At 32.8% G+C, this 17629-nt stretch overlaps 1 protein-coding gene across 19 annotated transcripts in view; it reads right to left on the bottom strand.

The window, feature by feature from the left end:
* Positions 1-17629, bottom strand: part of ZNF280D (zinc finger protein 280D) — a 375018-nt gene that overhangs the window by 123591 nt on the left and 233798 nt on the right. For all 19 annotated transcript variants that reach the window (XR_008299158.1, XR_008299156.1, XR_008299157.1 and 16 more), the window contains 7 exons: positions 16607-16830; positions 13057-13214; positions 12260-12360; positions 11136-11282; positions 5585-5719; positions 3458-3765; positions 2851-2991 (listed from right to left, as the gene is read on the bottom strand). Coding sequence is in view for 15 of the 19 variants with exons in the window: in XM_053223975.1 (XP_053079950.1) it covers positions 2851-2991; positions 3458-3765; positions 5585-5719; positions 11136-11282; positions 12260-12360; positions 13057-13214; positions 16607-16830 (1214 nt within the window). In the remaining 4 variants the exon portion in view is untranslated. The remainder of the gene's footprint in view (positions 1-2850; positions 2992-3457; positions 3766-5584; positions 5720-11135; positions 11283-12259; positions 12361-13056; positions 13215-16606; positions 16831-17629) is intronic.

The raw sequence follows: 17629 nt of genomic DNA, 5'->3' as shown, positions 1-17629 counted from the left end.
GGATTTAAATACAATTAAAAAAAAAAACAGAAAATATTTTCGAATTTGGCCCCCTACAAGTTTTGGGCAGAATTAAAGCCCTATTTGGGAAACCACGTATTTATTTGTCACAGGAAGAAGAGACATTCCACACAGAGGTATACTGAGGAAAAGGATGCCTGGGCCTGGTTTAGAGGAAATGGAACATAGGTGTGGACCATTGTAGTAGCTGGTAGGCAAAGTGGCAGAATGCAAAAAAGGGAGTCTCAAAAATCATGATGAGCACAGTGGCCAATCAAAATGATATCTTGAAAGAGTATTTGGGTGGTAGTCATGTGAATTCTGGACAGATGATAAAGGTTGGATCATTTGTGTTCTTTTGAGACCCTAGTGAGTCAAAGGTAAAAATACATATAAAATAATTAGAAATATAGAGTTGGACCTCAGGAAGACTAAGGATTAAAATTGGAAGATTTAGAGTTGAAAGGTAAAAGTGACAGTGGTTAAGTTACCAAGAAAGCAAATGTAAAGAAGATGAGTTAAAGGAAGAAAAGACAATGAAATAGAGGAGTAGCCAAAAAGGAAGAAGAAAGATAGTGGTAATAATTTAACAGAAGCTGAAGAGAATACTTTCAAAAGTGAGTGATGACGTCAAATACTCTAAAGAAGTCATGGAGTAGTACGAGTGAAAAAGTAAATAAACATGGTGATAAATAAAGACAAATAATCTTTTAAAGTGTCAGTGTCAGTTGGTACAGTGGGATGTGTTAAAAGGTAGAGAAATGAATCATAAATACGCTAGTAAACACTTCTTACAAATATTCATGGTAAGAGGAAGACAAAAAATAAGAATAGTAAGCAGTAGGGACAAATTTCCATCCAAAAAAAAAAAAAAAAGTACCTGAAAATGTTTATAAGCAAAAGAAATCTGGGGGAGAGAAGAGATGAAGTTGCAAGTTAACTGAACAAGACTGTGGAAGAACTAGAAGTCTGGAGAAGTGGAACATATCTGATTTCTGAGATCAATGACTAGATAAAAGTAACAAGAAAAAAATTTGAGGTTTTTAAAGATTAGTTAAAAGGATGACTTCCAACTGAGTACTTACTAGTAGGCCAGGTTAAGAACTAAGAGACTAAAATAAAATCTTTAGAATACATAAAAAGTTTAAATAAACATTGTAGATAAAAATAAAGAAGTATTAAAAGAAAGAGAGACATGGGGCACCTGAGTGGCTCAGTCGGTTGAGCATCCGACTTCAGCTCAGGTCATTATCTCGTGGTTCGTGAGTTCAAGCCCCACATTGGGCTCTGTGCTGACAGCTCAGAGCCTGGAGCCTGCTTCGGATTTTGTGTCTCCCTCTCTCTCTGCCCTTCCCAATCTCTCTCTCTATCAAAGATAAATAAACATTAAAAATTTAACAAAGAAAGAAAGGAAGGAAGGAAGGAAGGAAGGAAGGAAGGAAGAAAGAAAGAAAGAAAGAAAGAAAGAAAGAAAGAAAGAAAGAAAGAAAGAAAGAAAATTTAAAATGAAAATATAGGACCCAAAGTTAAAGACTACAAAGTCAAACTTGATTGAATCAAATGCTGGTGAGTAGTCCAGAACTCAGCATAAACTTCAGGAGAGTAAGATGTCCGAGTCTCATGTTGGCCTTTATGCCAAGTGAGATGACTAAAAATGTAAAGGATTTTAAAACAAAAACAAAGCAGCAATCAAAACAGATGACCCTGCAAGTGAAATGGACTATAAAGTTAAATAGGTGCTGTTAGAATGAAAAAACGAGTCAAAGCTCCTTAAAGTCACAGGGTAACGGGAACTGGAAAGAAATGAACAGTGGCTATGATGAAAGATGTAAGAAAGGGGGTACAAGAACTTAAAAGCTGATGTGAAGCACTGGCCATGAAGAAGTCCAGGTCCCATGAGGTCAAGCTAATTAATCATAAAAGGGGGGTGGGGGGGGAAGTGGGAGACAGGTGCTAAAACCATCAAGAAAGGTGGATGAATCCTTGAAAAGAGTGGCTGATAAATGACCAGAAAGTAACATAAAGGACATTTTATGATTTGTAAGAAAATCACTTTTATTAGTTATACTTCAATTCTAACTTAAAAAAAAAAATGGAACAACTTCACTTTGAATAATCAAGCTAACTGCTCTATATCAAAACAATTTTTGACTATTCTTAAAAAAATAGAAATCCATCCTAAGGGATGCCCCTATTAATGAGACAAAAATGAAAGCAATGTGAGCTGTGAATACTTTCTCTGCATAGAGTAAATATTGGGTACTCAAAAGCCTAAGTTGAATGAATCAATAAAAAGGAGTTCCAACAGTGGCCTTGTGACTGGAATAGCGTCTCATTTCACAAAATGAATACAAGAAGATGGTTGATGGATAGATGTACTGCTAAGACAATGGATTACAGACAAGGAGAGAGAGAGAGAAATAAGACTCAATAAGGCTCCTAACATCACCCTGGAGTCTCTCAAAGTGATTGCTTTAAAAAGAATAATATTCATGAGAGTACATGTTTTGTAAATTTGTTTGGTAAATACATTTAAAACATTTGACCTTTTATATTTGAAAGTGACCATTTTTAAAAATTCTATAGGAAAAAAAAATACCCATAGAGAAATCATTTCCCTAACAAACCTATCCTTATTTCATTAGTCTATCCATTCATAAAATTTTAGTTCCAGTAATTTTGAGTTACTATGCTGGGAAAATAGTATATGAGGCATTATCCTAAAAGTTCCCTATTGCTAGATGTTTAGGTTCGAAGAGAAAAATTGGCTTCTAAAAGGATAATTGTTTTACAGTGAACTTGCTGAACTATAATTGTAATTGGTAATTACAGATGTTTAACTCATCTTACCTCATCATATGATTTACATAGGCTTTGCTACAGCTAGTGTTGTATCTGCAAAAACTACAATGGACATACGTAGGAAAGTGGTTTGCAAAATCTTTTATTTCGGAACAACACTCAATGCACTTGTGAACTCCCCGACGATACCTTATGGAGATATAAAGAAAATGATATATATTTTAAAATAAAAATAATAAGGGAGGGCCTTATTAATATTCTGTTAATAGAGGCCAGTGTGTTTAAATTAACATGTAAACAGAGAGTTGTAATTTGAAGAATTTGTTATGGAACAACAGCTGTAATAAGTGTAAGCAATTTAACATAAGTCAATATTTTTCACTGGCATAAAAGGGATCAAATTAAGCAATACAAACATCACAAGATATAAGCACAACATATAATACCAGTATAATAAGTGAATATTATAAAAAAAAATAGTAATTCAAGTACTGTTCAATAGTTGTAAAAAAATACCTTTTTATTATTTTCTTGGCCTTTATGTCATAGTGATAGCATATAAATGTATAAGAGATATGTGTAATAAGGTAAATTTATATTAAAGTTTTTATACTTAAGATTAAATTAGAACTGTATATGAGGAATAAAAGATTACCTTAAGTTCCTCAATGCTGTATTGACTTTACTTTTTTTATTGCTACTAGCCAATGTGCTTTGTTTCTTTTGTATATTAGAGATTTTTGATTTATATTTAGATTTACTTCCATTAGGCTTACTTGCATTAGGTTTACTTGTATTGGGTTTAGTTGTATTAGGTTTGGTTGTGTTAGATTTTGTGGGAATTTTAGCAGTTAGATTTTTAGTCCTTGGAGGTGAGAGCTGAAGAGTAGAAGTGCTTGCACTAATGGAAGATGTAGTTGAAGATCCTGACTGAAGAGGTCCAACTGAAGCTCGAATAGTAACCTACAAAAATGGAGATAATATTTGCTTTAGAAAATTAATCATGGCATTAACATTAAAATATCACTGTGTAATAAAAAGGTAAACATCAAGTATTTGGAAAGGGCAAGTATAAACTAAAATTAGATTAAGTCTTCCATTTATTCTAGATTTTCATACCAATTAAATTAAACTTGATATTCATTCACTTGCAGTACTACATTTTTTTGTATTGATATCAGTTATGTTAACAGTTATTAATGCATAATTAGGAGTTAATGCAAATTATAAGACTATTAAAAAAGAACACATTACATAGCTATTTTTATGCTCTCCTATAACTAAAATAATTCATAAACATAGACATCAAAATTTAAATCTCAAAGTCTGAAAAATAATTCTAGAAAGGCCTGTATTATCCCTTAACAACTATACAACAAACAGATCTACAGTAAACATGACCTCCTCTTTTCAGGGGCTCATTAGGCAGGATTTATGTATACAATGGTTAGGGAGACGTTACATTAATTCATTATACTATATGGAAAGTTTAATTATATTTAGAATTTCCTTAAAGGAAACTAATATAAAGCTTATCACTTAGTATCCAGAAATTATATTTGTTGACTGACAATGAAAAACAATTGCCTACCAACATTCTTGTTAATCATTTGACTACACTTCTCCCATGTATTGGAGGAAGTCCTATGAGATACATGTATTTTGGTATCACAAAAAAGCACTGGACTAGGAATCAAAAGACCTGAGGTTAAATTTCATACCATGCCTTCCTAGCCATGTGACCTTAAGTAAGTAACTTATCCTCTTCTTTATCTATAATATAGGGCAATAACTACCTTGTCTTCCTCACTGGATTGCTGTATGGATTAAATAACAATGTATGAAAAAGCATATCAAAAGCCTAATTCTAAGGTGCTATAAAAACATTTAGTATCATTATTAATATTATTACTATTATTATTAATAAGGGAAAATATGAGAGAGGACTGCACTGCTTACATTAGTGTTCTGCATGTCTAGTCCCAGCATGGAATGAATGGATTGTAGGGATGCTGGATAGCTTCTCTTGCTCTAGGTCTTCAGAGCATGGCTTTATATTGTTTTAGTTAATTCAAATAACAGACATACCCACATTCAAAGGTAAGTACCCAAAGCCAAATATAAATGTTTTGGGGATTATTTCACTTTGGATTATCCATGCCTCTGTTTCCCTCCACTGGAGCAAATATTCAAGAGCTGACTGTATATAAAGAAGTCAGAGAAAACAGAGGTATATAAGGCAAAAAGGGAAAAGTAAATTACAATCATCAGTATGCAGTCAGACATGTTGTTTGCTCATTTAAAACATAATGCTATCCAGCAGCAGAACTTGCTTCTCTGAGGAGACTCAGTAACAACAACTTCAATAAACATCTGAGAACCTATGGCATTCGATGCACTATGCCAGATGCTGAGGACACAAAGATAAAACATGACTCCCGATCTCAAGCATCTTATAGTTAAGCAGATAAAAGTGAAATATACACTGCCAACTGGAATAGCTCAGAAATAGCCTATATGATATTGACACAACCCACTGACCCAGGGAACAGTTAATCTAGTTGCATTTTTTAAAAAGGAATATCACTCTAGCACAGCACACACCACTGACCATAAAACAATGGTCAGAAGGTTTCTTTTCTAGATATAAGAATGATAAAACTTAAAGTCTTAACAAAAATCAGAAATCATTTTTAAGTATTACATTCAATAGGTAAAAGGAGGCAGGAGTTAATTTCTATTATCATACAAAATGTTAAAAATACAACACATTTAAACTCACTTTTGTTCCAGGAGGCAATCCTTCTAGTTGTTTAGGTTTTATAAATGTTCTATGATGCTGAGTCTTGTGATCCATTTTCTCTTTGCATGTCAAAAACTGCAGTCTGCATTTTGTACAACGATGTATTCCTTTTTTCTGTTTAAAAAAAAAAAACAGAAAAAGGGAGGAAAAATAATTTTTACAACCACAAATGCTGTGTCTTGAAACTGCTCTGATTCAATTTTAATGATACCTAAATAATTCTAAAAGTAGTATGTTACATCTCCCATATAAACAGCAAAATTTTATTTCATTTTTAAAAGCACTTTGTATTAGTATTTATGTTCCAAAAATGTCTATTACTATATAGACATTGAACATAAAAGATCTATCAGTAGGTTCTAATGAAAGTTCTCTCAATAGTGGTGTGAAAGCTCTTCTAATTACAATTTTAAAGTATTTAGATACATGATATGGTTAAAATGAGCCATACTATATTTTTACCTTAGAAAAAGGTAAATTCTTTTTAATTTTTGCTATTTCCAGTTGGTTGACAAGTTGGCAAAATAAAGTCAAATACTTAACCAGACATTTCAAAGAAGGTCACTATAGAAATGGTTATATAAAGCAGTCTAATATAACTTTCTGCACTGATGAGAATGTTGTATAGCTACACTGACCAGGATGGTAGCCACTACAACATATGGTTATCGAGCACCTGAAATGTGCCAAGTGCAACTGAATTTTTAATTTCATCTAATTAATTTTAGCTTGAATAGCCACATTGACATTGCACAGTATTGATGCAGAGGCATAAATCAAAACTACTACTCTCCATCTACTTACTGATTGAGATCTCTTGAGTAAGTCCCTCTTGAAACTCAATCCTGTTACTATTCTACAGCTGGAAAACAGGACCCAAAAAAATCTAAATCACTTTCCCATAACTAGTTACTGACGTTGCCAGACTGCTGATCCAGTGTTCTTTCTACTATATATCAACTACAATCTTAACTATATGCTCTCATTAATTTAGAAATGATACATGTGTGTGTATATATACACAAACTTTAATAATACATAAATGTAAAAGAATGTTTTCTCAAAACTATAATCTGCCAGATATATCACTATTTCCATTTTAATACACTCACTCATTTATAAAATTCAAACAAGGTAATATACTAAGAAGTACCTGGCACAATTACTAGCACACAGCAGGGATTTCATAAATCAAAGCTCTTTACAAAATTCAAAGTAATGTATAAATATAATGTGTTTGTATTACTATTCTAGCTGCTTCTTAAGACTATTTTAGAAATGTGGTGAATTGGATTATATCATAGATACAGGCAATTTTTGAAAATTCATTTATATGTGCTGAAGGAAGACGAGAAGGAAAAAGAGAAAACTTAGCCAAGAAACAGATACCAAGACAAAAGGACAGAAAGTTACTTCTCCAGAATCCAATTCCCAGAAATCTTTTCCCTATCTGTAATCACTGCCCAGGTTACCTCATCCAGTTTCAAGGCTTTAAATACTACCTATCTGGCTGTCTACTAGACACCACTACCTGATAGCTAATATGTATCTCAAATCAACATGGACAAAGTTGAATTCTGGATTTTTCTCCCTAACTCCTTGCCCACCCCCCCCCAACATCTGTTCTTTTCTCACTCTTTCCCCTATGACAGTGTATGAAAATTATACTCTTATAGCTGGTTAGGACAAAAAAACAGTAACTCACTCACACATCTTATAACTAACACACTAATAAAACCTGTCAGCTCTACCTTCAAAACCTTTCATAATCTTTCCACCCCTCATTACCTCTAACCATTGCTACCAAACCACTCACCTGGACTACTATAATAATCTCCTACCTTCCTGTCATGTTCTTTCCTCCGTATGTTCTATTCTCCCCCTAGCTGCTAATGATCTTAAAACATGGTAGATCTTTCTTCACATGCTAAAATGCTCCCATGGCTTTCCCAAGTCCTATTTCTGGTTTACAAGGCTCTACATAAACTAGCCTGCATTCTACTGTTACGCTCTTACCTCTTACTTCTCTTCCTCTTTTTAGTTTACTCTGCTCTAGCAACAACTGTCCTCTGATGTTTTTTGAGTGTCCCATGTATGCATTCACTTCACTGTATGTTTCCTCTCCCAGACATCTACGTGGCTTATTCTTTTATTTCCTTCAGAGAGGCTCACGTTTTACCACAATATATACATAACAGCAACCATTCCTCTACTCCCTACACCTCTCTGGCACTCTCCATCTTCCACATTTTCCTTCCACAGTACTATCACCAGCTAGCATGCATATACATTCAAACATAAACACACATATATTTATCTTTCTCCACTATAATTCAAATTCCAGAGAGCTTAGACTTTGTTTTCTTCACTGCTATATAATAACCAAAACAGCTCCTGGCACATAGTAAGGCACTCAGTAAATATTTGTTAAGTGAATGGATAGTGAGGCGGAAAGCAAGAGACTGACAGAGAAAGTACATATGAGAAGTACAATTTAACTAGTTCAAAACGTCTGCCATTCCATTCAATGAACATTTGTCCAGAATCATGAGATAGAATACATTAATCTACTATTCCCTTAGTTGGACACAAGTCTTGCATGTGTTTCTTGTGTATGTATGCATTTCAATGTGATAAGAGTGATAAAGAAAACAGTGCATTTTTCAGTAACATCATGTTCAATCAAAGAAATGGTGATCTATTCCAAGGATAGAGAACTAATTATTGGTGTTGAACTTTTTGATACACATACCACATTGTTTGAGAAGCTTAAAGGATATAAGAGTGATTCTGGCTATATGTTATTTCTACCCTTAGATCTAATGCCAATGTGAAATCTGGCTCTGTGATAAAGTAGTAAAAGCCTGGGCTCTGAAGTCAAATTTTAATTCTGCTTTTTATTACGTAATAAGGCATTGAGCAAGTTACTTTCTCTAAAACTTTGTTTCCTCATCTATAAGTTAGAAATAATAATATACATATGTGATTGTGAGGATTAAATGTGATAATGTTTGTAAAGCACCTGCTGCTGCCATAAGGTAAGTGATGGCATGTGGCATATGTTAACTGCTTAACATTTTTATTAAAGATCTAATGAGCATATTTAACACATCCAAAATCACTTATATTATTTCTTAAAAGTCATACAAACTGGATTCTTAGCTCTAAAATCCCGAGACTTAATAAAAAAACTACTTAAAAAAAAGTCACAACCAAAGTCTTCGAAGACAATAAAATGAGCCAGAGTCAACAATTCTTATTGTCTAATATCACACTAATAACGTCACCTCAATTACAAGTTTATAGTCCTGCTCAACTGTGGTGTCCTAGCCTTTGTAAATAATTAAACAAACTGTAAATACCTTCAAGGATGTTGATGATCCTTATTAATAGATTTCTCCCCTCTTTACTGATGACTGCCTGCCTCCTGAGTATTCCATATAAACCAAAGAAAACTGGGCACCAACAGCAAGTTAAGACATAAAACTCAGTTTATAAAAACCTTATAAATCACATAGCCCACATAGTGGGCCCACACATCTCTTTCATAATTATCATTCTTCCCACATCTACATCTCACTCTGGAGCTTAGGAAAGCATGTGGGGAATATTATGTTAAAACTCCCATAATGAAATAGCACTACTGTTTTATATCTCATTCTCCCATTCAAAATTAAAGGCCAAAGGCGAAATAAAGAGTACCAAAAATGGTGTTTCCAAAATTCTATTCTTCAAAAAAATGTTAATAGGTATTATGCAAATAAAGGGGTTAGTGGCCAAAAAAGTTTGGGGACTAATGCATACTATACCCCTTGCTTGGAAATTCACAAAGTTCACTGGCATATAAAAATTTCTGAGAAGTCCTATTTTAAAAAACAGACAACCAAACTGTTTAATATTGTAAATCTGGGCATTTACCAAATTTATTTACCAGTAACAAGTTGGGGGGAAACATCTATTAACACCTGCTGGAACACTGTTGAGGAAACCTAGAATAGAAAGATCTTGCCAAAACTTCTCCAAGAGGAGTATCATCCTAGTCACAACATAGGTGATACTAAATTCAATTGGATAAAGAAGATGTGGTACACACACACACACACACACACACACACACACACACACTCAATGGAATGTTACTCAGCCATAAAAAAGAATGAAATCTTGCCATTTGCAATGACATGGATGGAGCTAGAGAGTATTATGCTAAGCAAAATAAGACAGAGAAAGACAAATATTATTTCACTCAGATGTGGAATTTAAGAAAGAAAACAACTGAACATAGGGGGAAAAAAGGGGAGGCAAAGCAAGAAACAGACTCCTAACTATAGAGAACAAACTGATGGTTATCAGAGGTAAGCAATGTTCTAAGAGGTGAGGTGTGGATGGGGGGATGGGTTTGACAGGTGATGGAGATTAAGGAGGGCACCTGTGATGAGCACCAGGTGTTGTATGTAAGTGTTGAATCACTAAATTCTAAATTTGATACTAATATTACACTGTATGTTAACTAACTGGAATTTAAATGAAAATGTAAAAAAAAATTCACTTGGAAATTCTACTTTTATGATCTTTCCCAGTTAAAAACCACAAGTTGATTTCATGATTGTCTCATGACTAGAACTGAAAGCAAGTGAGCACCAATCAGCGTGCCAACTTCATCAATAATAAGAAAATGTAATGAGCTGATTAGGGAGGTGGCAAAACTTGATTGCATAATCAGATTCAGTAAGCCCAGTGACTTCTCATTTTGGCAAAGGCACTGTTGTTGCTCTTTCAAGCACTTAAGAACAGGATCAGTGTTACATAAAGGTTTTCAACCCAAACAAAGAGTGGTTTAATTGCTTCAGGAAAAGAACCAGTAAGTATTAACACCAGAATTCAAGAGAAGGGTATAAGTGCTAATATTGGGTCCCAAAAATTACATAGCAGAACTAACATAAGTCATCCATAAAACAAGTGATGGCCTAAATACAGTTCTTTGGTAGAGTTCATGTACCAAGCAGTGTCATTACTGTTTCCTTTATCAGTGGCAGCTATAAAACACCACTTCTGGTCAATGATAACAACATGTATTCTCATAATAAGGGGGCTAAAAGGTGGAAATAGGTTGGAAGAGAAAATGGAAAACAAGATTATGAGTCCTCAATGTTTTCTCAGTTCTAAGAAACCACTTTCAAAATCATTCCCACACCTGATAACTACCTTCAAAATCATTCCTATATCCACTCTTGGGCTCTGAAATATCCAATCGTTTGAATACTCCACTCATCTCTCCTTTTTTTCCTTCAATCCTAGGTTTCTGATTTCCAGCTATCTTTCAGAATTTTCACTTATGAGCTACAACATCACCAGAAAGGAAGCAAGGAAAAGAAGTGAAAGTTTCACAAGTAACTCAGCATAAATCAAAATTAATCATGTCATTTGAAATAACCTTGCTTTCCTGTAGAACAAATCTAACCAATGTTCTCAGTAATAACCTATCTTTTTGCTAAAATAACATGAACAAATAAGAACTGGTAAATCTCACCTGATGCTTCATATAATGATGCATGTAGGGTGTTGCAATTTTAATAACTTTGAGGCAAAATGGACATAGCAAGTTCTTAGTGTTTTCATGGGATGTTCTAAAATGAGTTTCCACATCAGAAAATGATGATGATCTATAATTGCAAACCTACAAATAAAGAAGGTTTAGTTTAACTTGAAAATGTATAATGATATGCAAAGTATCAATTACAAAGTAACAATGATAGGTCATTTGTTTAGAAGAACATAAGGTGCTATTAGAATCCCATTAATACAAGCAGTGAAAGATAATCTTTGAGAGAGAAAAGTTATCTTTCAAAGTTTAGGGATAGCTCCCAAAACATAACTAGATTCCCTTATTTTTATCAGCTCTTTTTAATTATCATTCCCATCTTGACTTGAATTTTCAAGCTTTAACACCTCCTGTCCTACAAAGTTTTTTTCTGCTACATAAAACAGCACTTTCCTTTAGATTATACATGGCTTCCAGGCTATGACATTGGCAATATATTTTTATCTTCTTTTTCTATTTCTTCAAATTCTGAAAAATTACTAATCCCAAAGCATTTGGTAGAGTTCTCTGTAAGTAGAAGCACTTCATATTTCCCTTGTATGCCTACATTCTTCCCTATATAGTAAGCTAAGTCTCTACATTTGTCTGTTAGCCACTGGGCTTTTCTTTGTCCAATCGGGAGTGGGTAAAAATGGCCTGTGGGCCAATTTCAACTCTCTACTGATCCCCACATACAATGCATAAGTTATACCAAAGGTTTTTAAATTAATAAATAGTTTACAAAAGGAATTTTAATTTTAGTAACCAATTTTATTTCATGACCCATAAAAATTATATGAAATTCAGATTCCAGTGTCTATAGATAAAGTTTAAATAAACACAGCCAGATCACATTCATTTACTTATTGTCTGTGGCTGCCTTTGTGCTACAAGGACAGAGTTGATTAGTTACAACAGAGATTATATGACCCTGAAAGCCTGAATATTTATCACCTGGTGCTTTACAAAAAAAAAATTTGCTGACCCCTGGCCCAAGAGGTTTAAATCTTATAATCAAAACAATAGAAAACAAACAAACCAAACACTAAGTACACAATAAAATATATGTATACCTGACAAATATATGGCATTTCACCGGGCTTATGATTGTCCTTCATATGTTGTAAAAGAATATGCTCTGTTTCAAAGGATAATTCACAGATTTTGCAAATGGCTAAAAGTGGGGGGGAAAAGACATTACACCATTTTAAGATGCACACACACACAGACAAACAGCAAATCATTATTTTGTATAACTGAAACTCTATGTCAATTATACCTCAGAAAAAAGTATCGTTACCAGGCAAACACAAATATATATGAATAAAATTCATTTTATATATCTATATCAATAATAACAATAGTATTGGTGGTAGTGACAGCAGCTATATAGCTTTTATTGGTGTGCCAAACACAGTTCTAAGTACTTTACTTACATTAGCTCATATAATTCTCATGACAGCATTATGAAACAGGTATTTCTATTACTCTCATTATTCAAATACTAAGTTGCCTAACATCACATAGTTGTATTAAAAGGCAGACCTGGGATTTAAACTCAAGCTATCTAGCTCCGAGATCTGTGACTTTAACTATGACTGTAGTTGTTTTTTTCATTATTTTCCTATTTTAAAACTATGATCTGAGGTTTTTAATTTAGTCCCCCACATATAATGCACAGGTTATTTACCTTAATGAATTATTTACAAGAGGGATTTTAATTTTAGTAACTAGTTTTAACAGTTAGAACTTTTTCAATTTTGCCCCCAAATTCCAAAGTCTTTTTCTTAGTCTTATTTTCCTAACAAGCTTCTTAAGTTTTGTCAGAGTTACATTGTCAAAATTGATAATATCCAATACTGTAACTTACTAGAAAATTCATGAGGTGTATGTGTGCTTTCAATGTGACACTGCAGTTGAAATGGTGTGGGAAACTGACGGTAGCAATGCTGGCAGGTGGTGTGGTTTTCCCAGCTCTCACTGCTCTGCTTCTCAAGTTCCAAGTGGTGTTTCATGTGGTTCATAAACCTATAAATGATTGTCAACAGGTGCAAAAATTCAGATTTAAAAACACAAATGTAAAAAATAAGTATCTGAATCTAAATCTTAAAAATACAAATACATTACTCAAAAAAAATCTCAAAAGCCTTAAAGTCTTCTAGAAAACTGTGTATTTTAAATAATCACTTTCATTAAGTGGCTAAATAAACATCTTTTCATCTTTGTTTTAAAAGAATTCATCAATGTAATTAATATGAAATTTCAATAATTTGCTCTAATTCTTAATCATTTCAGATTAAAATGTTTTTTAAAAGATAAAAAAAGCAGTCTTTTTTTCCATACACAAATACTATTTACATTTTTAAATAAAATTTATTTACTTGAAAGGAAGGAAATAAAATACTTGAAAGGAAGGAAACCCTACCACCAAAAGCAGCTATAGTCATGAGAGAAATCTTTTAAGGTTGTGAAGATATACAATAGATTCCAACTGTTTAAAAGACAAATTACTGGTATTTTTACTTGTGTCTTGGTTTCTAAATGCATGTAATAGCAATTTTAATGCCTACAATTACGAGAACCTTTTGTTTTATTTAATGATACCGGTTTACTGTTAGCACAGACCGTTCATTTTAACTTGCAGACTGTGCCCTTTGCAGGCAACGTCCATTTTTCAGTTTTACATTCTGCTATTTCAGCTTCCCTAAAAGGCTTCTTATGAGCAGGAACTATGACCTTCAACAGCAAAGAGTGCAATAAAACTGGGAACACCTATTTAAAAGAGCTTACTGAAGCTTTTTACTGAATTTGAAAGTAAAGTTATAACAATTTTTAGTCTGGGTCAACTATTAACAATTACTCACTTTGAGCCTGTAAAGAATCTAGAAAGTAAATGATAATGTTATTAATCTGGATAGCAGTCACCATGAAGGCTATAATGTTTATCTCTTTTTCACACCTCCACAATACTACTCTTAAACAGGTTATGGCACACTCTGAAGTATCTTTTTGTCCTCCTTTGGTTTTAACACTAGATCTACAAACACCTATAGAAAATCCTAGTCTTGGAATATTTATATAGAGAGATATGGTCATAAGCCATTAAATTTTCACCTCACAACTTTAAGCAATTCAAGTGTATCTATATAAAATAATCTTTTAACTATCAGGCTTTCTCTCAATTATTATATGAGCCCCCATCAGGAACTCATGCTCTCAAACCAAACTATGGAAATGAGGGAAACAAACAAACAAACTTCTTGCAAGATGTTCACAGAATAAAATAAACCTAACCGTTTTTAGTGACGTTCAATGTAGGAAACAAAAGAAAAATACCACACCACAGTATGTTGATGAGGCAGAGAAAAAAAATCTATAGCTATCAATTTCTTACCATTCTCTACAAACATCAATTTGTCTTCCCAATTTTTACTGTTAAAATATTATTTAACACCTCTAACTCCTTTGGTTATGAAGTATTTACCATTAAAGTTACATTTACTCAACAATTAGTATTTTAAAAAATGCTCAATTCCTGGATGTTATAAGTGCTGTTTGCTTAAAATTTCTAAATAATCTGGTACTCTAAAATGTATGACTACTCTACTGAAAAAAATAATAAAAAAAGGAATTGTTAATTTTCGTATGTTTAATATTAAGTGGGCTAATCTCAAAGGAAAGGCAAAAGCTGTTGCTGAAATAACTTAATATCATATATGTAATATTTAAGTATAACAAGGAACTAAGTCAGTGAAACATATTTGTATGCATGCACCACATTTATTAACATGATTTTTCTGGTGTATTTTACTATCAAAGGGGTAATAATATGGAAATCGGTGACAGAATTATACTGTAATATTGTTTCAATGTTATAGCAAAAAGTACAATATCTCACGGCCCCTGGGTGGCTCCGTCAGTTAAGCAACTGACTTCAGCTCAGGTCATGATCTCACAGTTCGTGGGTTCCAGCCCCGCATCAGGCTCTGTGCTGACAGCTCAGAGCCTGGAACCTGCTTCAGATTCTGTGTTTCCTTGTCTCTCACTGCCCCTCCCCCTCCTCATGCTCTGTCTCTCGGCTCTCAAAAATAAACAAACATTTAAAAAAAATTTTTTTAAAAATACAATATCCCTTCTGTTAAACTACTAGGACCATTAACTATTGATGGCTGTTAAAGTTTAATAAAAGGAGATAAAGAAAAGTGAAAACTCATATGAAATAACATACATGAAAGAATTTGGAAACTATAAAACACCACCATAAACAAAGCTTTAATAACTGTTATAGGAGTATATCACAATGTATTTCAGGGTTTTTCTATATCCTTCTTTTTGACCTAAGAACTCACAGGAAAATGAAATAAATACTAGGTCCAGAAGTAACCTATTGGTACCTAAGAATGCTATTTACAAATAAGTTATCAAGGGTAAACATAAAAAGGCATACATAGGTATGCTTGTATAAACACACACACACACACACGAGTGATGTCTGCAACTTACTTGGAAATGTGTGAGAAAAAAAATAGTTTGATATATGATATCAAATAGATGTATGATAAAATACAGTAAAATGTTAATGGTAGAATCAAGGTGGTAAGTATACAAATATCTGCAGTAAAATTTTTAAAACTTTGTTGAATGTCTGAAAATTTTTTGTAATAAAATGAAGAAACAACCTTACCTAATATAAATGTCAAGCTACATAACCAATGAAAATACCAATCAATATGTCTTGTTACTTTGTTCTTGTTATGTACTCATTAATAGGATGACAACTACTAATATGCCATGTAACACAAAGATTACAAAGTAAAAGTCATAAAATTTAAAGCATACAGGTATAAATCTTCACAATTACACTGGAAATTAAATTTGTAATTTTTGAAGACGTTAAATTTTGAAATCAAAGCCAACATGTTTCCTAGAACTGGTATTTCTCTAAAGAAGATCATTTTTCCTGCAAGGTAAATGTTCCAAAAATTACAAATATGAATCGAAAGATCTGAGCATTAAATAAGATGAATATGGAAGAGGTCAAACTAGACAAAACATACTGAAGTGGTACTTCCTGTAAAGTGAAGAAAAATAAAATTCAAAAGCAGCTAAGAATGAAAATAATCTCATGAAAATTCCTAAAACCCTGATAATATAAGGGAAATGTTAATTTTCCCTTATTTGAAATAAAGTTTTTCCTTTCTTAAGTTATCTTAAAGAGATACAACTAAGTGGATCCAGGAGTCAACTCTGAATTATAAGAAAGAACACGTTTTTCAACAGGACAATCTGCCTTTGTTCTTAGTAGAAAGTATTAAAATTACTTATCTAGAATGGCACAGAGAAATACAAGATAAAGATACAACATTTGTATTTTTAGCACTCCAATTTTCAAACACAAATAAAAATAAGTATTTACATACCTAATATTATTTTTAAGAATTTTCAAGCAACTGAAGCATTTAAAGGTTGTGTGAGTCTTCTGTTCTTCCTGAACATCTCCTTCATGTTTTCCATAATAAAAGTCATTAACTAACATGATCAATTTTCCTTTCTCTGAATCAACAGTCTTATTTTTATTTGCTGTACTTGAAAATTCTGTTTTAGCCAGTCCTAAAAAGTTATTTATCATGTCTGGACAACAGTACTGAAAGAGAAAAAACATAAGTCTTATTTAACACTTAAAAAAGATTGGACATCAAAAAACAACTGTATGTTTACAACAAGGCCAGACCATGTTAAAACTATGCTTGGTAAATATCTGGGAAAATATTCACCAAAAGTTTGTGGTACATACTCACATTCTAATAACAATAAATACCTATTATCTTAATAAACAACAACAAAAAATTTTTAAAGAAAAACTTTAAAATGAGAACTTGGCTACTGACATAATAATTTTTTCCTTACAATTTATCTTTTTGGATATAAATATTGAATAATAACTTAAATGCTTAATTGAAACTAAAACTTATTCAGGGCGCCTGGTTGGCTGAGTGTCTGACTTTTGATTCCGCTCAGGTCACGATCTCAGGGTTGTGGGATTGAGCCCCACTTCAGGATCCATGCTGGACATGGAGTATGCTTAAGATTCATTCTCTCTCTCTCTCTCCCACCCTCTGACACTCTCCCTCAACCAGTGCACATTCACCCACTCTTAAATAAGTAAATTAAATAAATAAATAAACAAACAAACAAACCTTATTCATTTCACATTCATGTCAAGATAGAGCATAGAAAGGAAATGTAGGTTATATGCCATAATGTAGATGTTTCATTATCAAGTGATATATGAAATTTCATAATATCTAGTTAGAACTAAAAATTGAGTACAACTAATTTGCCATTGCCCAGACTCAAGATACTAGAAAATGTATGAGTTAAAAAAAAAACAGCAGTAGTAACACCCTGAAATCTAGAATGCTTAAATTTTTGAAGGGGAAATT

The sequence above is a fragment of the Acinonyx jubatus genome, chromosome B3 (assembly GCF_027475565.1).
Source record: "Acinonyx jubatus isolate Ajub_Pintada_27869175 chromosome B3, VMU_Ajub_asm_v1.0, whole genome shotgun sequence".
NCBI lineage: Eukaryota > Metazoa > Chordata > Mammalia > Carnivora > Felidae > Acinonyx > Acinonyx jubatus.
The sequence above is the reverse complement of the archived record's forward strand: the minus strand, read 5'-3'. Positions and strand labels throughout refer to the sequence as shown.